At 41.1% G+C, this 24598-nt stretch overlaps 1 protein-coding gene across 3 annotated transcripts in view; it reads right to left on the bottom strand.

The window, feature by feature from the left end:
- Positions 1 to 24598, bottom strand: part of FMN1 (formin 1) — a 427872-nt gene that overhangs the window by 121923 nt on the left and 281351 nt on the right. For all 3 annotated transcript variants that reach the window (XM_049611644.1, XM_049611645.1, XM_049611646.1), the window contains 6 exons: positions 21671 to 21732; positions 19647 to 19735; positions 13038 to 13167; positions 11432 to 11578; positions 10258 to 10317; positions 4868 to 4988 (listed from right to left, as the gene is read on the bottom strand). In XM_049611644.1, the coding sequence (XP_049467601.1) occupies positions 4868 to 4988; positions 10258 to 10317; positions 11432 to 11578; positions 13038 to 13167; positions 19647 to 19735; positions 21671 to 21732 (609 nt within the window). The remainder of the gene's footprint in view (positions 1 to 4867; positions 4989 to 10257; positions 10318 to 11431; positions 11579 to 13037; positions 13168 to 19646; positions 19736 to 21670; positions 21733 to 24598) is intronic.

Raw genomic sequence — 24598 nt, 5'->3', positions numbered from 1 at the left:
CAGCCAAGACTTTCAAATAAGCTGGAGTATCTTCCACTGAGGGCTAACTATCAATTACATTTTCCCAAATTCATATATGGAATAACAGAGCTAATAATGCATCATTTTCAAGGCACGATTTAGTAATAGCTAGTTGATTAAATAGCCTATCTTTAATGACAGGGGATACTGAGTAACTCTTGCTGGCTAATACGAGTGATTTAATTTTGTTTTTAAATTTTTCAGACCATGCTGACTTCTCAACATCTATCTGAAGAGCTCCCCTCTCATTTTCCAAAAACAAACAAACAAAAAAATTCAGCTTTCCAACTTCCATAGCCACAGTGAAATTTTCATAATAAAATACTACCATAGGATCATATCAAATCAATATGGATTGGGGGTTTTGCTATTTTTTTTAATGTTTGTTTATTTTTGAGACAGAGAGAGAAAGAGCGAGCATGAGCAGGGGAGGGGCAGAGAGATAGAGAGACACAGAATCTGAAGCGGGCTCTGAACTGACAGCAGTGAGCCCAATGCAGGGCTCAAACTCCTGAACCGTGAGATCATGACCTGAGCTAAAGTTGGTCGCTTAATCAACTGAGCCACCCAGGTGCCTCTGTAGAACCTTTCTCAGAAAACACCAATTCACATTTCATGCAATACCGGTGAACATCACCACTTGAGAAATCGTACATCTTATGGCCTCAGCAATGGTGTGCGTGTGTGTGTGTGTGTGTGTGTGCACGTGTGTGTGTGTGTGTGTGTGTGTATCATTAGTATTAACTGCCACAATTAGGATACATTGCACAGTGCATTTGTTCCTATTGCTACTATAACAAATTATCATATACTTAACTGATTAAAACAAATGTACTAAATATATTACCTTATAGCTCTCTGTGTTAGAAGTCTAACATGGGTCTACTGGGCTGAAACCAAGGTGTGTTGACAGGGCTGCATTCCTTCCTGGGGGCTCTAGGGAAAATCTGCTCCTTGCCTTTTCCAGTGTTAGAGGCTTCCCACATTCCTTGGTTCACTGCCCACTTCTTCCATCTTCAAAGCCCACAACACTGCATTTCTCTGATCATTCCACTGTACTATCTCCCGCTGGCCACAGACAAGGAAAATTCTCAGTTTTTAAAGATTCATTTTAAAGATCCATGTGATTAGATTAGGCCCACTTGGATAGCCCAAGATAATCTCCCCATCTTAACATCGGCAAAGTTCCCTTTTGCCATGTAAGGTAACATGTTTCAGGGATTAGGGTTTGGACATTTTTGGGAACCATTATTCTGCCTACCACATATGGGTTGGTAAAAATACCTTGAGAGTTCTGACCAGTAAACAAGGTCAAAGAATAAGAAAGAGAGCAACTATTTCTACCATTTGTTTTTTCCTAATTGTTACTTATCACAGTATCAGGGAAGCTAAAATTATTGTCTGAGTAAGGGATACAGAACAGTAAACAAAATATGGGACACATTCCCAAGCACCAAGAATTGGGTTCTGTCACCACTAAGGTAGAGAAGAGAGTGCAAGTGCTCCGGGAATTTGATTCTCCACAAATATATCCAGCAGGCCTCTCAGCAATATGGGCCTGATTCTACAAGGTGTGCATTTTCCAATAAAAGGTATATACCCCTAATCAGTTTTACTGAAGTTTTCCTTACTAATGGACCATGCATTCATTACCTCCTCTGACATAGGCCCTATAATTTTCCCATTTCACAGGTAAGAAAAGGAATCTTCTTTATGGTTTTGTTACCTGACAAGATCCTGCTTCCAACAAACCAGTAAAAGTACATCATCTGATTCCAAAGCCCGAGTTCTTAATCCTACACAATAATTGTGTCTATTCACTTGTGTGTGTGTGTGTGTGTGTGTGTGTGTGTGCATTCACTTCTCGTGACCCCTGTTTCCTATATGTCTTCCCCATCCCCAAGTAAATTTTCTCCTGTCTCTGATCTGAGGGTCTACACATGTGGCTCTAAGAGCGTGCGTGTGTGTGCGTGTGTGTGCGCGCGCGCGTGCGCACACACTCACTCATGCGCACATGTTCAGTAACTCTCTGTCATTGGCACCACCATGAGGCTTTCTGCCTTTAACACATAACTTACTGTTTTGATCTGGGTTCAAATATGGAGACCTCTGGGTCACAGGCAGGATAGATGACAAGTGCATGCCCTAGAGTCATATCTAGCTTCAAAATGTGGCTAGATCATCACCTGTAATTTGGCAAGTTATGTGAACACCATGAACTTCAGTTTCCTCCTCCTAGGAGAGACTGATAATAGTATCTGCTTCGTGGGGTCGTTGTAAAGATTAAAAGACATGATTATGTAAAACATCTGATAGATAATAATCACACAAGAAACTGGCTGATACTATGATCATCAGCTGCCTGCTCTTTTTATCTACATAAAAGTGCTATTCAAAGTTCTCGTTTCTACAAAAGATGCTTATCAGCAACATCTATTTGTATCACTGACATTTGCACAACCAACAACTATAGTTTAATTCCCACCCTATTGCTAAGGTGTGGTTGAAAACAGTTTTCTTCTAAAGGGCTACGCCTGCCTGGAGAAATGGGGCCTGAGATGTCTTGAAATTTGCTAATCACATCTGGTTTAGCTTTAGACATTTTCTGGGGTTTTGCCAGCAGCCACGACATTTTAATGGCTACAATAAACCTCAAAGCCTCATCAAATCTTTGCTGTATGTGTGAAAATTATGTCCTCTTCAATTAAACATTCAATCTAGGCTCACACCAAGGCCTTATGGAAAAGGAGGTGGAACCTGAATGGGAAGGGAGATGAAACAGACCGCCACGACTCTGGCCATCTTGCCAGATGGCATTTAGGAGAAAAAGAAATTCATTAGAGAACCAATGGTCTGTATTTTCTTTAAATATTTACTAGGTACCTTTCATGTGTTAAAAACACTGGCATCTCGAAAGATTAGCAGGGCATTTTTGTTTAAATATCCAATGTGGGGGGGCTGGAGGGGAGTCCCACTTTTCCCTTTTGCCTTGTGGTGCTTCACATCTCTTGGTGAAGTCTAATACAAAGGAGAAAAACAACTGAGGTAATGTTTAGTTTCCCCTCACAGGGTGGGTCCTCCAGCTCCAGAAGCTCTTGCAGCTCCTTAAAATGACTGAGGAAAAGTGTCAGTTGAATACGGAGGGATGTGGAATGGCACCTGGGATCGCCCTGGAGAAAATAAGGTATGCTAAAGGGGATGCTCTGTGGGAACACCTGCCTCTCCACTGTCTTCCCAATTCACTCTTCTCATCCCTTTGTTATCATCATCAAACACTTGCAGAAGTCAAAGGTGCCTGAAAGAGGCCGCAGGAGAGGAGGAAAGGTCACACATACACCAGGTTTCTGCTCACAAAACGACACAAGACAGCAAAGGGCCAGGAGACCAGGGGGGAGTCGTATTCAGGGACAGCCACGGAGTGAAAGGCATGGCTCTTCTTGGCCACAGCTAAGCTTGCAGCCATCCTGGGGACTGGCCTGGGCCCTAATCCTGCCATTGGAGAGCGACAGAACCCTGCTGCAGGACGCTTCACTTTGTTTCATCACAGTGAGAGTCCAGCCCCTCATCTCAGACAAGGATAAAACTGTCAGTGGTTTTTTTTGTTTTTGTTTTTGTTTTTTATGAGAGGGAAAAGGATAACCACAAGTTCATATATCACATTCCTAAATGAAGCATCCATTTGGTTGCATTCACGCTGTTAACCACATCAACAGGAGGGAAAAAAATCCACATGTTCCTTTAAAAATAATTTACAAGGTAGAAATATTCACTTGTAACCGCTCTCCTTATTTAAGCAAGTTTTATGCCCAAAATAAAGCTAAATGGCTCTCCCCGCCACCAGGGATCTGTCCCACTTCACTTCCATTTCCAGGCTGCTCTCTGTCTAAGACTTGGGTTTCTGAGCGCCCTTTCACAATAAACATTTTTAAAATGTTTATTTTATGTCTTAGTGTAAAAATATTCCTGGTTCAAGCTCTTCATTTCCTCAAGCTCTCCTTTTGGCACTCTGAGCTCCATTTCCACATTAACACGCTCCCTAAATCCTCCGTGGAGCTCTTCAATTGGAGTTAGACAAGCTCCAATGCAAGTATTTATATTCTTGGACAAGGAGATGTCTCCACAGTGAAAACACAAGACTCTAGCAATGCCAAAGGAAAATTCCTGCTCGAGAGAGACATATTTTCACCTTAAAAAAAAAAACAAACAACCTAAAAGGGGCTTTCAGCATGTTGTTGTGAATAATTAAAAATGTAAATAAACTAAAAGAGAATGTTGACTATGTGTCCTGACACCTTTATTAGACTCCTACACGTGAACCACATATATAGGGGCGTGTGTGGCTGCACACATGTGTGCACACATGTGACATGTTTCAGGCGGCACAATAACCTGGCTTAGAAACTGCATGAGTTCTAATCACATAGACCTGATTAGAGCCCAGTAAATCTGCCTCTCACTGGCTGTATGAATGTAACTTCCCTGAACTTCATTTTTCTCCTCTGTAAAATGGAGTTGGTATACAGTTCCTGCTTATTGGGGTTGCCGTAATAATTATACGAGACAACAATAAGCATTCAATAAAGGGCTGCTGCTATTGTTATTAAAATGATCATCTGTAATATGTTGGAAAATGTAGATGTAAAAGATGTGGATATAAAAAGCACTAATTAACACTAATCAAACATAGCGCCTCCAAACAGAGCACAAGAGATGGAGAGCTTCACGAGGAATTGAAGTCTGCGCCAATTCCCTTCCATGAACCAGACATACATCCTCCTCCTCAATCATTAAAAAAAAAAAAAGAAAAGCTTAGCTATTATCATAATAACAGAACAGTTCCTGTTACCTTCTAGTTGCCTCTTCAGTTTGCGCAAATCTTTTATGAGGTCTTCAAACTTGACTTGGGAAGCCAGAAAGAAATCTTGTGGTTCAGGCAGAGGGAAAATACTCTTTTCTGTTCCTGCTTCCTAAAAGACATGGTTAACAAAGTATGTTATACTTCCCCAATTGTCACTATCAATTGAAATTCCAAAGCATCTTTTATTGAAAGCGCAAATAAGAATCCGAGAAATGCTCCTTGGCCATTCCTAAGTTTGGACCTGGTTACTTTGAAATGCTTTCGTGTCTTCCACAATATCATTTTGGTCCTACTGCCACTGAGGGCTGGGTTCTATTTTGCCTCACGAATCGAAGAGAAAATTGTCAGGTATGCCCTGATCTTGGACGCCGTCCTCTCATGGAAAAAGGCACAGGAGGAACACATGAAAGTACTTAAAGTCCCCGTTTGAGCTTCACGTGGTAGCAATTAGATAACTCATCTTTGGGGTATGCCAACTGGTGTGCGTCTGAAGGTGCTGAACAAGAAGGCACTACAATGGAAGAAACAATCACCCTCCCTTCTGCTGTGACCTACCCTCGGCTGCGGCTTTAAGCTCCAGAGGGTGTGTGGGGGGGATCAAGTTCTTCACATATATGTAAAGACTTCCCAAACGTTCTTTGGCTTATCTTTGTATATACTTGCTGAGGGCCTGGTTTGCCATAGTTTTTGACAAGCTCCCCGACTATACGTCATAGAGGATCTAAGCTGAGAAATACCTTGAGGGACACAAGTTTCAGGCGTATGGAAAGATAAGCTGAGCCTCAAATATCTTTTCCAGTCTATCCTGCTTTGTCCCTGAGTTGTTTAACATAAGCACTGCATCTTGCATATCTCAGGCAGTCTTCAGTTATTCCTCTCTCCACACAGGCTGTTTTGCCAGCTTTCCTTCACATTCCATCTTTCCTTCTGCCATTAGGACTAATTCCAAACTCTGAAACTGCTTTATAAGGCACTTTATGATCTGGCCTCTTCCACCCTCAGTCTTCTTCCACCTTCCCCCTATCTCTAACTCCGTCTCCTAAATGTTCATAAAATAACAGAACAGGCCACAATCTCTTGTCTCTGGGCTTTTGTCTATAAAACTGTCCCTTTCTAACTCTTCTGTAGAAACTCCTCACACCTGCATGTGTTCATATCATTCTTCAAGTCTCAAAACAGGTATCACTTCCCCAAAGATTGCCTCTAACCCTCAGCACCTGGGTGTTTACAAGGGCCCCTGCTGTTTACCGTTGTCATGGCGCTTATCAATGTCAATTTCAAAATTGCTGTGTTAACTTAGAGGCTTCTCCCGCTAGACTGCAAGCACTGTGAGGGCAGGTACTGTATATAGCTCTCAGTACAGCATACAACACGTGGCATATCAAACTCTGTTTGGCACCTATAAAAACACCGTTCTGAAAAGTGTGTACCTTGAGCAGGAGACATTTCAATTACCGTCATTTTTTCTTATGGTTTCAGGAATTCCCTTCCTTTAAGACTTTTAGCTCCACGTGAGATGCTAAGAAAAGGTGGTTTTCCTCATTTTATTGAAACATTCTGCAAGATCAGTGTGCTTTTTTCCCCATCTCTCTATACTTATTTTACTGTTTTCAAAACAAGGAAGTAGTACTTGCGACAGGATGGAACACCATCTAAGATGCTTGCCGAGAAGCTCCATGGCAATCTACATTGGAAGAACTCATGCATGTTATCTCTAACTATTTTCTAAAACTTTTTTTTATCAGATTCAGCGCTGGCTTCAATTTTTTTTTTTTTTAAGCTAGAAAAAGAGAAAGTGCTACTGAGCAAATCAGCCTGGTAGCATCTCTTGAGAAAGCTGCTCCATTAGAGCTCAAAAGACATGGCTCTAGATGGATTTCTGTAAGCTTCACAAACCTGGACTTGGACCCCAAACCAACATGAGTAGAAGGAGGCTTGGAACAGGAGTCACCTTTCTCCTGCTAATTGCTCATCACAACTAACCACAAAAATCATCACTTATGCTCCTACGGGGAGGGGATAGCTTAATAAATCACATAATTCTATACTCTTGCTGAGTGAAATGAATTTTTGCACTGTGAAACTCAGGAGAGCATCACACAAATGTTGACTTCTGATTTTTCCCATACTGAGCCATTCCCATGTTTGAAACTATTCTTACTGGAAGATTTTCCTCTGTGAAGTCAATTCCACTAGGTTTAGCTCTCTTTGAGGGTCACATTTCATTGGCAAATTTCAGCCTTCCTACACAATGCATCTGACTTGGTTGTGTAGACGCTACAGACACTACAAGATAAATCTGTTTATGCTAACCCTAGATCAGAAATGTTACCTCTCAAGATTCTTCCGGATAATTCTGCTGTCCTACTAGTACCTGCTGCCAGAACTTTGGGTATATACCTATTGCCTGAAGCTTCAACATGTCTGCCCCCTCTACCAGAATAAAGCTCTCACCTCTTTGCACCTAATTATTTACAAATGTCACTTATTACACTCTTGCGGATATTTACAGCAGATTCAACCTAGTAAGTATTTGTCAGACACCTAAATTACAGATGCTACAAAACAGACAACAATGAGTTTTGGAACTCAAGGAGCAATGCCAGACTAACAATTAATTGCTCAATGATATCTACATGCAAGGCAGAATAAGATGTATCAAGACAGAAGTTCAAACCAAGTGTTCCCCGGCTTCAAAGGATTAAAAGATAAGGAAGTGAAAAAAGATTTCATGGAAGAAGGGAAGAATAGTTGTACTATTTTGTACTATTTTTCATTCTATCTTTCTTCCCTTTTACCAAAGTGACATGTGTTCATTATGTCTAATTGAAAGACAGAAGAAAGTTAAAATCTTTTCCACTCAGAGATAATCAAACATTTTTTTATGTCTCTGGTATCCTAGGTTTTTCTGTGTGTTTATGTATATTTATATTTACATATTTGAAATTATATATTGTTTTAAACCCATGTTTTTAATATAAAAGCAGATCAAGAGTATTTTCTAATGCCACTAGATTTTCTCCTACATACTTTCCATGGCAGTGTATTATTCCATCTTGTAACTCTAGCATAATTGACGTGGTCTTAGTCTCTACCTTTGGACACCTCCCCAAAATCTTGCTATATTTTGTTATTACAAATTATTATAAGTATAATAGTGATACATATCTTTATTTATTTCCTTAGGATAAAAATTCCTAGAAATATTATATAGATTTCTAGGGCTTCCGATACAGAAAGGTCAAAGTCTTGCTAAGCCATACTGTACATTTGCATGAATGAGGAAATGTGTCCCCCATAAGTAGGTACAGCTCCGTGGGGAAACAGATTGGCAAGCACGTGCCATCTTCATGTGATTTTTTTTTAAAGGTGCCCTTTATAGGACACAGTTTAGTGAGTCAAGGGCAGTCTAGATATGGGTCCCATTATACATGGAGATCTTAAACAGGGAAGAATTCCATCAGCCATTTGTGATAGTCCTAATAAAGTTTTGATCAATTTGTACCGCTAGGTCTATGTATCTAGTTGGCGATTTATATCTTCTGTTTGATTTTTGCTTTTGTTTTTGTGTTTTTGGGAAATTACCTGCAGCCTCTTGTACCAATTTTTTTTTTTTTTTAAATGAGAGGGGACCAGTTGTCCTTTCCATGTCATTTTTGAAAAGCTTGTTACCTATTAGGTTGCAAATATATGTGTTGCTACTGGGAGCTTTCTCCCAAAAGTTAATTTATTATTTCAAGAGAGTATTAATAAGACAGAAGCTTAATATAAAGAGGCTGGTGATGAGAAGAGGTCCAGTCAGGGAGAACATTGGATATAAAAACACATCAGTGGGGCACCTGGGTGGCTCAACTGGTTGAGCGTCTGACTTCGGCTCAGGTCATGATCTCACAGTTCATGGGTTTGAGCCCCGAGTCGGGCTCTGTGCTAACAGCTTAGAGACTGGAGCCTGCTTCAGATTCTGTGTCTCCCTCTCTCTCTCTGCCCCTCCCCTGCTCACACTCTGTCAATCTTTCTTTCAAAAAATAAATAAACATTAAAAAAAATTAAAAAAAAAAAAAACACACCAGTGAGAAAACATAGGGTGTGTTTGGAAAACATGGGGGTCTTAAATCACAGACTACGTGTACGGGGAAAATGGAAAAAAAAAAAAAGCATGGTTGTAAAAGACTGGAATTAAATTGGGTAGAGTATTAATTCAGTTGAAAATGGGGAGTCATTTCTGTTTTTGAGTAACAAAGTGATGCAGTAGGACCGGGACTATAAAAACTGATTGGGCCTTGGGCGTGGGATGGACTGGAAAAGGAGCAACCAGGTGTGGGGAGACAAGCTGGGAAGCAACCAGAATAGTCCAGGTGAGTTACCTTAAAGCCTGGATGAGTGGGGCAGAGGGATGAAAAACAAGAAAGAAACATGAGAAACAATTTAGTCGAAGGACAGAGAGGAACCAAAGAGGAGCAGAAGCTTCATGCTTGAATGACCGAAATGATAATCTCCTCATTAGAAACAGGAGAAGTTTGAGGAGGGGGGTTGGGAGATGATTCATTTCAGAGACACTGAGAACAGACAGATGAGGAGGGGAGGATAGAAGCCTATAGACTTCATCAGTGCCTAGCTTGTCTTCTGGATGGAATCATAGGCCTTTTGAAAATAAGGCCCTGGAATCCTTACTTTTCTTCCCTTGGAGCCTAGGAAAAACCCTGCTTGAGTGGACAGCTAAGCAGGAGACCTGACAACATTTTCCTGAGACTTTTCCCATTCATATTGATTGCTAGATTTCCCAACACCTTACAACAGTACCTCTTTCTTCTCAAAGTTAGGACTCCTTGTTCTCAATTTAATGAGAAGGAATTAAACATAGAAAATTGTGCTCAGGTGGATTCTCACTGAAATTTTTATTTCTAATTGCAAATGTAATCTGAGCAGAGAGGATGGATTTCAAATTCCACTTCTTCAACTTGTTCACAGATGAACATTACTGATAAGGTACTGGGTATTACTGCATCTTGATTTCCTACATTTTGGTCTGCAGCCCAGAGCCAGTTTCAGATACAACCAATTACTGAATGGATATAGATTTCACAAAGACCCCCACGATCTGGTTAGAAGGCATTGGGGGTCTCTCTGAAACTGTGTTATAGAGTGGATTAAGAGTCAGTAGATTGAAAGGCACTGAATAATGCTTCTCTTTACAAGAGTCAACTAAACTTTCTTGGCTTCAGCATTCCCATCTGTAAACCAAGGAGGCTGGATAGCTCTCAAATTCTATGTTGGACTTGAAATTCATCCACCCATCCATCATCTAATTTCTGAATGCCAACAATGTGTAAGAGTTGAAACCCCATTAGTGTAGTTTTCCACATAATGCTATTTCTTACCTGATCATAGTAACGCAGGTAATATTTCACGACATAGTCCACCAGATTAATCCCATTATCCTAGGTTTAAAAGAGAAGCTTAAATGAAAATCATTCACATGAGACTAACATATTATATAGTTGAGTACTGGAATCTCAGTTTGTGACCCTGATACTTTTAATTTGCAATACCTGGTCCTAATTCTGTTTGCGACTGGCAAGATTTCCCACTCTCCTCTTTGTCCAGCAATTTTTTTTTTATGTCATCTATATATCTATGACACTCCACTATTCTTTGTGGGGGTAAAAAAAAAAAAAAAAGAATCAAATAGATAATTCATAAGACCTCTGAGGTAATGACTAAAACAAACAAACAAACATATACACGGTCTCATTATTTTCTGGCATAAAGCCAAGACAGGAGGGGGTGGGGGAGTGCCAAAGGGAACCAGGGACTAGAACAGAAAACCATCCCTCCCTTCCCACCTTTCAAAAAATGTGTGTTCTTAATGGCGTGAAAAACAATCAGGACAGCTTAAAAGGAGCGCCATGCCACTTTATGACCCTGGGAGGCCAGGGGCAAGCAGGCCCTCCCACAAGGCAGCCTTTGTGTCTTGTTCACATGGGTCTAATTCTAATTTGCCTGTGTGTTTCCCCTCCCTTCACTGCCCCTGCTCCCCATGGGACGCCTAGATATGGGCTGGTTGTTTCTAAAGAGAAAGCTCTGCAGGGGTGTGGAGCCAAATGATAATCAGGCTCAGAGAGTTTGACAGTAGACCCTCGGCCCAATTGTTGTGGGCCAAAGAATAATTCAAATGCTCAGCTCAACTGGTGATTCAACATTGCTCCCTACTCAGGAATGAGTAAATTACAAGTAGTCAACACTAAATTCAAACAGACTCAAGCCTTGTGCTATGGCTGATACTGCGTGCTGTTTCCTTCTCTCATTACAGTTCAACATCCAATTGCGTTCTTTTAGAACAAACCAATATTGGGTGTTTTGTCGTCTCTGTCAGACCAAACATGAAAAACCAATTTTTATCCAAAAGTCAAAAGAAAGCAAAGAAAAAGTTTATTGTTAAAGGGAGAAAAGAGATGAATGGAGCAACCAAGAAAACACATAGATATGTCTAAATTAAAGGTATAGAAGGAATATAATGGCAAATCATAGAATCTTGTTGTGAGAAATAAATACCCGACTTTTGACGTCCTTGAGTTTGGGCAGAATTTCTAAGCTATATCCATCTGCTTGTCCCCGAGTTCTATTTCCTCCATTCATGTAATTTCCAAAAGCCAGAATGAGAGCTAAAATATCCTTCACACTCTTCATGTGCAGCAAGCCCTGTGACAGCAAATACCGATTATTACAGAGCTGGACTTCAAAGGTACCTATGTTCATTCAACAGCAAATATTTACTGAGTAGCCATCAGGCTATTTGGTGGCTGGACTGACAGCTGACGACATGGAAAATTTCTATCCTTTCAATGAACTGAAAGTCATCATTTTCTATCCTTTCAATGAATTACGAACTGCATGTCTTAATATTGAGGACTAAATATTAGTGTTTCTATTTGAGCCAGTTTTACTTTTTAAATATTTATTTTAAATCTGTAAATTTTATGTAAATGGAACAAAGAGACTTGGTAGAGTTACACTTTACATCTGATGACTTCTAAGTAGAAACAGGTCTGCTATCATTTGAGGATCTGTTTTTGGACAATGTATCTGTATAAATAGTACAGTTAAATGTCGGGCAAGTTTAATACCAAGTCTATTCTTCTTTATCTCTGGGTGTAGTCCTCAGAGATAAACTATAATAATGTATTTCCAGGCCATAGGTTATGTTCTTTAAGTATCTGCAGAGATGTCTATTAACTTTCACAATTTCAAGCTGCTTAGGGTTTTCTTCAGCTCCTCGTACCATTTAAAACTAAAGTTTTCCTCTTTTTTTCTCAAAGTGCAAAATTTTCAAGTTGGTTCTTTTTCCCCCTTCTCAAAGTCTGAGTTGACTTTGTTTTCTTTTATTGTAGGGTAAAGAAAGAAAGGGAAATGCAGCTCCAGGGCAACCTCTGTTCCTTCCTTGTTAGGGTGTTATCAGAGGGTATCTATTATTCCTTGGTCGTATTTCTACTTTCTTTATTGAAGCATTTTATATTTTTGAAGGAAAAGAATCATGCCTTCGGAGAAGAACTCAATACTACATATGTGTGGAGAGGATTATCATGTTCTTAAGGACATGGGTCATTGTGAGGAAAAACAAACCAACAAACAAACAAGTATTAGAATTTACAAAGAATACCAGTGTGGTAAAGCCAACAAAAATGTATTTGCCCACCACTTATTATCACAGTCATTTATTTTGCTTATCAAGTCTCTAGAATCTTATTTCACTGTGTGGACACATGTCAGATGATCAGGTGCATGGGTCTCAAGCAAAATCTCTTGCAATCCAGTCAGTCGAGTAGCAAACACACTACACTTTTTAGGTTGTTTTTAAGAGGCCAATATGTACCTTAGAAGGTATCTGTGATATTTAAGAATCTATCTGTATAAGTGTCATTTTTTTTCCTCCTTCTCCCTGTCAGTCTGCACCTGACTTTCTTTCTCTCTCTTCCTCCCTCCCTCACCTGCATGCACACACATACTCAGGATAATCATCACAGCTCTGCTTAGCAAAACACACAGTCTTAAATCCAAAGGTTTTCTACAAAGGGATTCTAGTTGATTCTCCCACTCCCTGCTTCCTTCTTTATCCTCAATAAGGGCAAAACCACCCTCTTAAATTAGATAGCAAACATACCTTAGAAGCTCTTGTGATGATCTCTACCTTTCGGTGCAAGGAGGTGATACCCTCAGAAAAGACAGATCTGAAGATTATGCACTGGGCCCGTTCAGCAAAATTAGGTATCTGGGCTAACTCGTGTAAAAATCTGTAAAAATTAATAATGGATCATCTAGCTTCACACACACTCACAAAGAAAAAAAAAAAAAAACAGTTGAAAAAGATCTACCATGAGAGCATTCCTTACTTGATAGTGTCAATTTTAACAATTACAAAATGTACCTGACAGGCAGACCTAAGACTTCGAAGGGTGTGTGTTATATTGTTGACAACCAAGCCATTTTTTAAATGAGCTTCTAGGACGGTATATAAATGTACGGTGTATACATTACTTTAGGCACAGAGTGTTAATGCAATTATCCTGAACCACAAAGAGTTATCTCCTGCTATGCCAATAGGAGTGTTACCTTTAGTATATGAAAATAAATAATGAACTCCCTTTATAACGCAGCTTTCTCTAAGGGTCTATTTAACACAGGCACAGTAAAGTGAAGGCTTGAGGCAGATGTCTGTAGAGAAGTGACAAAATGTTTCTTCCTGAGGTGAGATTACTATTATTTGTTGCTCACTGAATTCGTTAACAGTCTACAGTGACCCTATTCTACAGATATTTACTTTCCCACATCAACTTGCCTATGAAGACAGAGTTTACGGCTCAGTGTGTGGAACAAAGCAAGCACTCATTAAGTAGACATCAGTGTTAAAAACTACAGTAAGACAGATTTTAAAAGCTAAAGGTGAGTGCTAACGTACACACAGAAGCTCACTGTCTGAGCAGCTGGGCACCGGTGCCCTTTGCAAAATTAAGTTGGAAGAGCTACCTACTCTCCAGGCCAACCACCAGAAGAAGGGGTATAAACTAAAATGGGCGGAAAGAGTTGGACACGAATTCAGAGAAGGAGAAAATCCACTAACAGCTATTAAATTCAGTGTGGGGCTGAAATGATGATTAACTGATATTTCTGAAAGCCTTGGTCAACGCATAACATCATTACTTTGACATTTCGCAATCTCTCACCAAGAATGCTTTTCCATAGGAGCAAAGCTGAACCCTTCTTTCCATACCCAAAGAAGTTTCCTTTGCTTGTACTTTGGGCCTCTTTTACTTTGTTTTTAGGAGGCCTTGGGTTTTGATAAGATTTTAATTATCAGCTGTTTTTTTTGTTTGTTTGTTTTTTAGTCCTATATCCAGGTCATGGTCCTTTATCTTTTCTTTCCTTTCTCTCTCTTTTTTTTTTTTTTTTTTTAAAGTAAGCTCTATGCCCATTTGTGAGGCTTGAACTCACAAACCTGAGATCAAGAGTCACCAGCAATACTGACGGAGACAGCCAGGCGCCCTCTTCTTTTTCTTCTTTTTTTAAATGACAGTGAGATGAACCAAAGAATGCACATAAAACTAAAGATACCTTTGTTTTTTAAAGTTCTGTAAATCTGATTATTATGAAAACCATGTTGGAGTATAATAGTGGAAACCCATAGAAATTCTGAGTTAAAATGAGATGAAAACTTGTATTTGTTATGTAAATTGTTTCTCACAGAATTAGTATTAAAGCATTGATTCACTTGTGACCGAAATCAGGAGTGTCACCAGTTTTCACAAATATAAGCAGTGAAAAGCTGTTGGGACTAGCAGCATCTGGTCCTCATGGGGCTGTCAGGAAGTTTTGTTTATACAGACAATGCTGAGAGCTAACTCAAGGGCCACACCCTGCCTTTCTCCTTTCCCAGCAGTGACCGCAAGACACTCCTCCCCAAGTAGGCTCCAGATCCCCAGAGTATGTACACTTTCTAGTTTAAATAAACAGAGTGAGTTAAGCATTTGTGGAGACTGTGTGAGAGAAGATACAGATGGACACCTCAGCTATCCAACGAGGATGCAGGTGAAAAGGACAGAATGCTGGATGTACAGTTATTTATAACAAGCCTCAAGAAAGGAGGTTTGGGACTAGTATAAGGAGACAAGCCCCTAGGCTCATCAACTTCCTGTTACCCAGGATAGAGTGGAAAGGAACTACCAGGTTCTCCAGGACCAAGGCCTCACTGGGATTAGGAACTGGACTAGGAGGGTTCTCAGAGAACCTTAAAGATCCAGAGACCTGTGCATGAAGAAGGGTCTGAAACGCATATCCAGAGTTAGAGGAGGGAAGGGAAATTCAAGTTTACATGACTTTTGGATACAACTGTGGGGAATGTGTCACCGAAAATTAATGCCAGAGTAGCAGTCACCAAGAATTTCAGTCAGTCCCGTAGACATGTAGGAAGCATTCACAGTGTGTCAGGTACCATGCTAAGACCTTAGAAGAGGATTTAACTTACACACAATTCCTTCCTGGTAATCTGAAAAATAAAGCACCCATTGCTGCAGGGTATAGTAAATATTTCAGTGATGGGGCCTATGAGAGCCATGTGCAGGCCATCCAAGTCATAGCCCTCGACAGACAATGTCAGCCAAGGTTCCCTGGAGCCCTCTGGAGCTTGCCCAGGACACATGTGACCAACTCTCAGGGCAGGCCCAGACAGGATGAATGGTGTTTGTGGGAGAAGACAACCAGAACTCAGATGCTAAAAAGAAGATTTGCGTTCTAAAATAAAGACTTTTAAAGGATTTCAAACAGAGAGGTGATACTTTGAGTTTTTTTTTTTTTAAGAAAATCACCATGGCAGTGGCTTGGCCGGTGAGTTGAAGGGGACAGCAGATTTGACGCTGGAAGACCTCCAGGGCTGCAGCCACACTGTTCTCAGAGGGCAGGGAAGGGGGTCTGTGGTGTGAAGGGAGAGGGGCAGATACATGAGAAAGGCTACTCAGGCAGCTGGAACCAGAGTAACTGACCAACCCCGAGGGATGCTGGGAAGTGTCCAGGAGGACTTGCAGGTTTTTGGCTTGGACACCTGGTGGAATGTGAAGATAAGAATTACTGGAGACATAAATTTGAGAAGACTGCGATTTTATGTTACTTTCTGTTCTAAAATAGCCGTGCGAAGGCCTGAGGAAGAGCACCACAGATACCTCCTTTCCCGTTTATCTGGAAGAGTACCAGAGGCATAAGTAACCTCAAGGGCTATGAGGCAAGTGGCTGATAAATATCTTATTCCCCCCAGCTGTGCTTTATACTCTCCCCCTACGAGCAGGGATAAGAACTCTTTTACAAATCTCCAAGTATATGTCTGGGGCATTGGGCCTTGGTACTTATGGATACGTATAGATTTACTTCCTGTCAGACTAATCTAACTTTATAACCTAGGGCCAGGTATAAAGAGGACTAAACAACAGCAAAGTAGTCACAAACTAGGGATCTTCTCATTCTTTCCCAGGGCAGGTTCATTTTCCCAGGAAGGGCTGCGACTCCAGTCTGTCTTTAGGAGAGAAGTTCTACACATGACATTGTGTGGATCCCCATCCACAGCACCAACTCAGCTGACAGGTGGAATGAGGCAATACGGCCCACTATTTCAAGGGACTAATGTTTAATTGATCATTCCCTAAACCCCCAAATGGTACCATCTCAGGGCTGTGTGCACAGGGCTGTGTACACAGTGGGATGTACACGGTTCCTCCACAGGGAAGTACACTCACAGAGCCTTGTTTCACCAAGTCAGTGTGTTTGTGAGGGTGCTGAGGAAACTGGGGACCCTGAGTGGGGCATCCCAATAGGCTTTACATGGTGTCTTCTATCCAGGCCGCAAAAGGCATGTGTTTGGCCAACTCAAATCCAATAGAGCTCACCTCATCTCACCACCATCCAAAGGCAGAATGCAAAGAATTGAAGGCCATCCTTGGAGGGAGTGGTTCTCAGACAGCCCAGGCCCAAGCAGATGACACCTCTATGCGAAATGGCTTTCTAAATCTGGCCCTGAGCTACAAGAAAGCTGATGAGGTGAGTGATGAGGCCAACCTCTCCCTGCCCTGATTTATAGGACTGGGCATCATAGGGATCTCAGAAAATTTCAATGCTGGAACTATAAATGATTCATATTTTCCAGTATGTAAAACATGCTTATAGTCGACTAACTTGGAACTAATGGCAAATAACTTGGCAGGAAATCAGACCCTGGCTAAAATCAAACAAACGCTGCACTATGCAGGAGGTCAACAGTAAAGGTGAATTCACTCAGGCCTGAAGCCCCTACCCCCGTGCACCTCACCCTCCAGCAGCTGAGCCTGAGCACATCACCTTACCAGGACAACGCGACAGTCCTCTTTGCTGCCAGTAATTCCTTAGCATCTTTGGGAAGCCACTGCAATGACTACTTATAAACCTTGAAAATGTTCTCTTACCCAGATCATCAGTATCCATATCATCAGATCAACATCAGCAGGAATAATAAGTTTATCTGCTAATTACCTGCCACCATTATTCTGTGTCCTGGCAATTAATCTTGAAAAATAATGCTAGAAAGACATTAACCCAAAAGGATAAGGGGAACACTTCCAGTTGTAGAAACCCACTGTTCATTTCACTGGGTCAGCCATTCCCAGCGCATGGAGCCAGCGTTGGCAAATTATAGCCCACAGGCCAAATACAGCTCATCACTTGTTTTTGTATGGCCTGCCACCTAACAATAGTTTTCATATTTTTAAATGGTTGAAAAAGAATCAATAGAAAGATAACATTTTATGACATCTACACAGATAGTATGAAATTCAAATTCCAGTGTCCATAAACAAAACTCTACTGATGCAGAGTCATGCCCATTTGTTTGGTTGCTTTTGCACTACAACAGGTTTAAGTACTTCCAACAAAGCCTAAAATACTATTTGATTTTTTTTACATGAAAAGCTTGTGAACTCCAGGCTTAGAGATCATTGCCCAGCGTGGTATGGTTGGCCACTACTCAAATGCTTGATATGCCCTATTGTCCCTGTTAAGGACTGAATGTTTGTGTTCCCCCAAAACGTATATGTTGAAATCCTAACCCCCAATTGAAATCCAATAAGGAGGTAGGGCCTTTAGGAGGTAATTAAGTCAGGAGGGTTGAGACCTTGAGTGAAATCAGTGCCTTTAGGAGAAGAGACCTAAGACCTTGCTTCTTTCTTTTTGCTTTCCGCCATGTGAGGATACCACGAGAAGTTAGCAGTCTACATTCTGAAAGAGGGTTCTCACCAAAACCCAACTGTAATGGTACCTCCATCTCAGACTTCCAATCTCCAGAACTGTGACAAATAAATCTCTGTTGTTTATAAAGTCATCCTTTGGGTTACTTTGTTATAGCAGCCTAGGTTAAGACAGTCTTCAAACACTCCCCATGGACTTGTTGGTGTCTAAACATCCCATTATTAGTCACTTCACATTCAGTCATTAGCACCTTAGTGGGAATTAATCTGTTATATTAGGAAACGTGACTTGGGAGTGGACCACAGGATTGGTCAGGGGCAGGAGTTGGTAGGGAGGGTAGCTCAAGTTGCCAGACCAAAAGGGCAGTAGAACCCCATCTGCAATGATTCACAATATTCCTGGGCTTCATGAAATAACTTGGGGAGGGGCAGGGGTGGCATGGGGAGTGGTTCCTATGCTCCATGTGAGAACAATTCATCTAAGGTTTCCCAAATTATCATGAAGGCTTCTCAATAACCAAATAAACCTAGAAATCATCCACCCAGTCATTTAGAGGTATTTTCCTGAACCTGAATGCCCAGGCAGTCCAAGAGGAGTGGGGCATTCTAGGGGACCCAAGCTCAAGGCACAAAAGTTTCAACACAAGCCAAAGAAACTTAGATGTCTCTAGGGCTCACTTGTTCCCTGAAACCTGATTGCTTAGTTTCTTCTTTGTTTTTTACCACTCACCTCATCTCCAGGCTGAGGGGAGTGGCCTGAACTGGATACCAAGCACTCAAGGGTGGCAATAGGCAAAGGATGCTGCTGTCCACTCTGGACCCATTCCACATCCTCAATCCTGGGCCATGAAAAGCTAGCTGGGGCCCAAGGGCTGCAGAACCCCATGTACTTATCTGTGGTTTGCAGACCCCAAGGGCTTAGTCAAGGCAAGAGCCACTCAGTTACTCATCGGAGGTCTAGGTGTTCAAAGGCTGTGGCATGACAACCCAAACCATAAAGCAAACAACTCTAGATAGTGAACAGAGTGACCAACCAGCACGTACAAAGATGATAAAAAGGTCACATGTAAATTGGGCAGAGCAGGTGGAGAGATTCGGGGGAAAGCTGGCACATTCAGACTACATTTACCGGACACGACATTTAGGAAAATCCATTTGAATTTTGTGACTCTGACATCATCTTTTTAACTGCATCGGCAGAACCTTAAACAGAGCAATGACTTCTTCCTTCCTCAGTTACCCTTTTGGCCAGAATGTTTAGTCTGGGAGGAATTAACAAGCTGCTAGAACAAGAAAGGGGAATCATGAGGGATAGGGAAAGGGGCTGAGACAAATCCCCTGGATGCTTTTCCGGGCAGTCAGGTCATTCTGCTGCATGCAACAGGTCATGGGGACATGGTGCTACGACTTAGCTCACGGCACAGTCAAGATGCAATTATCCAGAGCTGGGAGGAAGGAGGACAGAGATGCATTTCTCCTTTTGGCCTAACAGAAAAGTGTTCAAACGTCCTTACTGTTCGGGTTTATCCAGCAACTTCAGTTCTTCCTCTTTGGATGTCTCGTAATACTTTCTTATTTTAACCAATTCATCCTCCTGGGCTCTCTGTGTTAAAAGAGAAACCAAACAAAGCACACGCAGAATGAACAATGAAAATCTATCTAAAGTAACGTGTCTCAAAGTGTGGTCTCTGGACCAGCAGCACTAGCATCACCTGTTTCTGGTTAGAAATGCAAATAACTGGCCCTACCCAAGGCACAAGAAGCTGGGGTGGGGGTTGGGGCAGCAAGCCCTCCAGGTGACTCTGATGCATGCTAACATTTGCAAATCGCTGGCTGAAGCAAATGGTCCTAACAAGCGACTGTAGGTGGACACAGAAGTCAGGACATTTGACGGCTGCCTCTGAATCCCCTGCAAGCAGGTATCAGTGAGTTGTCCTTAGTATTTGTTTCCTGACCCTTAGAACAGCTCTCCTAACTTCTGTAGGCTCCTGACTTTTTAATTTCCAGTCTCCACCTTCTCTGTTTGTAGATTCGGTAAACATTCGTCTGTACTGCTTATTTTGGCACTTAGCTACAGTTTCTCAATTTATCCAACAATTTCAGTTGCATGCAGCCTTCCTCTACTGTGAGCTAACAAGTACTGCCCATATGCACAGTCCTGAGCTCACAGTAACAACAAAAAGCATCTAGAAGGCACTTGGCTTTTTGGAAAGTCCTTCAGTATCAACTATTGTATCTTCGCTTTTCAGATGATCCTACGTAAGCTCACACTAAGTACTGGATAAACGTCCTGACTCAGAATCTCTCTTCCTCCCATAATACCACGCTGCCCTCCGGGTACTCAACAAATGCACTGCTAGCTCCCAAAGGCCTGGTATTTGTGCACCCTCTTGTCTATTAATGAAAGCCTTACTGATGGAATGCGAGAAGGCCCCACTCAGGTATACTAAATAGCTTCTAATTTTATATGATGTAAAATGTGTAAGGAACTGGCAATCTCCCTAGGTTGGATTATTATGCTACGGAAAGTTTCTATAAGAGACTTAAGGTCCCAGGGGACATAATCAACGAAATGAGTACTTTTTTTGAGCATGGTGACCAAGGCATACTATAGAGCTCCCAGGCAGCTTCCTGGGAAATATCATTACTTCAGTAAAGAGAATCTGGTTCACTCTGTTTTCAAATCCTAACAGAGTCAATGAACCAGAAATGCTAACAATCATGGGAACTCTGACTCTTCCTGTGTCATCTTCTCAGGAAAGCCTGCCAGTGCTGCTGGTTATTCCACATACAGCCCAAATTTAAAGACCACATATGTGTCTGGTGCTGTTTATTTTCAAGATACATTGCTACTGCTACTTATATTGAATTCTGTTTTAACACTCACAAAAATCAGACAGAGCCCATTATAATCCCCTTCTACTGATGATCAAACAGGCTTAAGGGATTTAACTGATCCAGAGTCACTCAGCAGTCTATGGAGTGGGACCTCAAATGTAAAACTGTCTGACTCTAAATCCAAAGCACACACCCACCACCTTTTTACTACTTCCCACATTCAAGGTCATCAGCTCATTTGGTCTAAAAGTAATCATCCAAGATGGTAACAATATTTCCATTCATTAGAAGAAAACAGTAGTGTGCAGCAACAGTAAGCAGGTAGCTCACCTTCATTCACTCTGACAGCAAGCCACAGGGCTGGGTTCCATGGCACAGAAGGGGTCTTTCACCTTGAACCACCCTCTCATGCAGGTGTGCAAAGAGATCTGCTAACCCGGATGGCACAGCACGGTCAGAACCTAGTGCTTTTCTCACATCTGCTCTCATTGGAGCTTATGTTTATAGAAACTATGCCTTAATCTCTTCCATACTATGTCAAAATTGTCTCTGCCCAAGAACATGAATGGCTCAGTGATTTGGGGGCGGGGGGGGGGCAGAAGGAGTCACATATGACCATTTTTTTGGACCTAAACATTTTTTTAATTAGTGAAGATATGATAATCTGGAAACTCTGGCTCTGTAGGTCTTTGATACTCACATTTTCATATAAGGCTGCCAGGGTCTCCAGATCAACCACAGAATCATCCACATTGAAAATGGCTGTCAATACCCAAAAAGAAAGAGGGAAAAAAGGAAAGTTTAATTAGACTCCCCCACACTAACATGTATTACACGTCTAGCTTCCAGGCAATGGGACACTGCACTTCCTTACACAGTTGTGTCCTGCAGCATGTTCTTGCTCCCCTTCCTCTTGCGCCAGGGGGGCTCCAGTGAAAGAAACCAAAATGGCTCCTATCCCTGGCCTGAGCCTTGGCCCTGCCTGGTTTAATTCCTCAAGTTTTGCGTCCTTTCTGCAGTTTAATTTAGGCTCCACAGGAGAAGTGTTTGTGCTTTAAAACTAAATCAGTTTGTAGGTTTGAAGCACAATTTTAAATCTTTCTTCCCGGCTGGTAATTGAAGAGATTTAGTACCTAATGCACCAGAACTGACTCTTGCCCATTACCAGGAAGAGAGAAAAAAAGACAATGTTGGCAAATTAAATGAATTCAGGCATGTGATTTAGGCACCTTTCCATGGCCACTGCAAACATCTTGTTTGGATTAAAAAGACAAGAAAAAGCAATAATTGCATCAATGGCAAATTAAGATTATGGAAACCTCCCATGAGTTAGTCTAAGGCAAGTTCTCATTCCCATGGTTTTATCAGGATTCTACTTGTTATTCTATATCTTTAAGTCATCTAGCTGTTAACTAATATGCATATGATTTCACCTAGAGAGATTCCTTTCTATATATACCGGGATACGAACATTGAGATTGTAAAGGCTTAATGGATTTGGCAATCAAAGTGTTTGGAATAGGCAGCTCCACATCTTTAAATAATTATTCAAAACTAATAAGGTTTGTTCCCTCAACCCCACCTCCCTTCTCTGACTTTACATTGTGAAATTAACCAGCACGCTAGTAAATTTTCTCCGTGGCAGGCTAATTAATTTTATTAAACCAACCAGTGATATTTAGAATGCCTTAAAATTTTGCTCGTCAACCATTATTCTGTTCATTGGCATTACAGCATGGTTTCTGGAGAAGGTAGAGATCAAGGTAAAGGGCAGGTTCCTTTCAAATTGTTTTGCGTCTTCTATAGCTGAATTGTATGAACCCCCTTATACAATTTTAACACAGTTAATTAACTGAGCTAAGATCATGTAACTTCACAGAACACCGAGAAATGTACTTAAAATTCCTCCGCAGGCCACCTTCACTCACTTAGGGTTAATCAACAAGCTATTCTTAGATATGGAAGTGTGGGGAAAGGAGAGGTTAACATGCTAGTGACAAAGTCGACTCAGATCCCACTAAGACAAAGGAAAATCACACTTCTAAAAAGGGCAATCTGAAACCACAGAAGAAAAATGTAGTTTGAGGAAAGAATGAAAGAATTTGCCCTCCCAGGATGGTTATTTTGTGTGTGGAGATAATATGAATTTACTAATTTATTAGACCAGGAATTTTTACATGTCTGGTGCTTTAAAAAAAACAACCAGGAACAATGTCTGATTTATGTAAATTCCAATATTCTCCTACAAAAATCAGCCAACAGGAATGCAGTAAGAAAAGGTGAAGTTCTACAAACAATTTATCAGAGAAGTTCACTTCTAAACTAATTCCACATTGTAGGTATTCTATATGAACTGCAAGCTTACATATAACCAAGTGAGCTTAACTAATGAGAATTAGAATGACTTGTGTGTTGTTGTTCTGGTGAACAAATACTTGGTTCTTAAAACTTAATCAGTCTGGGTCCCAGACACACAGTTTGATGGGCTGTATGGTCAGCCAATACTGCTCCAGTGTGCTAGGTAACAGAAAGAAAACATCTAGAAAACGGAACTGGAGAACAAGCATGGGCTCTGACAACATTCACTCATTCATTCATTCATTCATTCATTCACCCAGCCCTTGAGTAAATATTTATTGAATGTGTATTAAGTTCTAGAAACTGTTAATGCTGTGATTATATAAATCAAAAGTGTGTAGGAGGTTCAAAACACTTGATCTCATGCAATTTATACTCTAGCCTAGGTGACAGAAAATAATTTCAGATAACAATATACTATGAAGAAAGTAGAGAAATAGGCAGCATTGCATTGGATGGTTGATGAGGCTTCTTTGAGGAGGCAACAAATATTTAACTTAAGAGCTGAAGAAGTCAGTTCTGTGAATATTTGGGAGATGAGCCTTCTAGGAAGAGATAACTGCAAAAGGAAGTTTCTTTTTCTGATGAAGGAACAAGCTTAAGGTACAGAAAAAATACCAAGATGACTATCGTGGAAGGAGCAAAACTTACTATGTGATCCTGGCAGGTTAAAGTATCCAAGCCTCACCAGATCCATAAAACGGGTCTAATACCATGTACTGGAAATATTAAGCAGGGGAGTATGTATGCATGGCATAGCACATAGAGAATGGTATGAACTGAAAATGGTACCAATGAATGATGACTATTGGGATTTTAAATATAGATGTGGTGGGGCAGCTGGGTGACTCAGTCGGTTAAGCTCCTGGTTCTTGGTTTCAGCTCATGTCATGATCTTATGGTTCGTGGGTTCAAGCTTCATGTCAGGCTCTGTGCTGGCAGTGTGGAGCCTATTTGGGATTCTCTCTCTCTCTCCCTGTCTCAGCCCCTCCCCACCCATGCTCTTGCTCTCTCTCTCTCTCTCAAAAATAAATAAACTTTAGGGGCACCTGGGTGACTTAGTTGGTTAAGCGTCCATCTTTGGCTCAGGTCATGATCTCTCAGTCTGTGAGTTTGAGCCCCATGTCAGGCTCTGCTGACAGCTCAGAGCCTAGAGCCTGCTTCACATTAGGTGCCTCCCTCTCTCTCTGCCCCTTCCCCGCTCATACTCTCTCTCTCAAAAATAAACATTAAAAAAAATAAACTTTAAAAAATAAAATAAAAAATAAAT

The sequence above is a fragment of the Panthera uncia genome (assembly GCF_023721935.1).
Source record: "Panthera uncia isolate 11264 chromosome B3 unlocalized genomic scaffold, Puncia_PCG_1.0 HiC_scaffold_1, whole genome shotgun sequence".
NCBI lineage: Eukaryota > Metazoa > Chordata > Mammalia > Carnivora > Felidae > Panthera > Panthera uncia.
The sequence above is the reverse complement of the archived record's forward strand: the minus strand, read 5'-3'. Positions and strand labels throughout refer to the sequence as shown.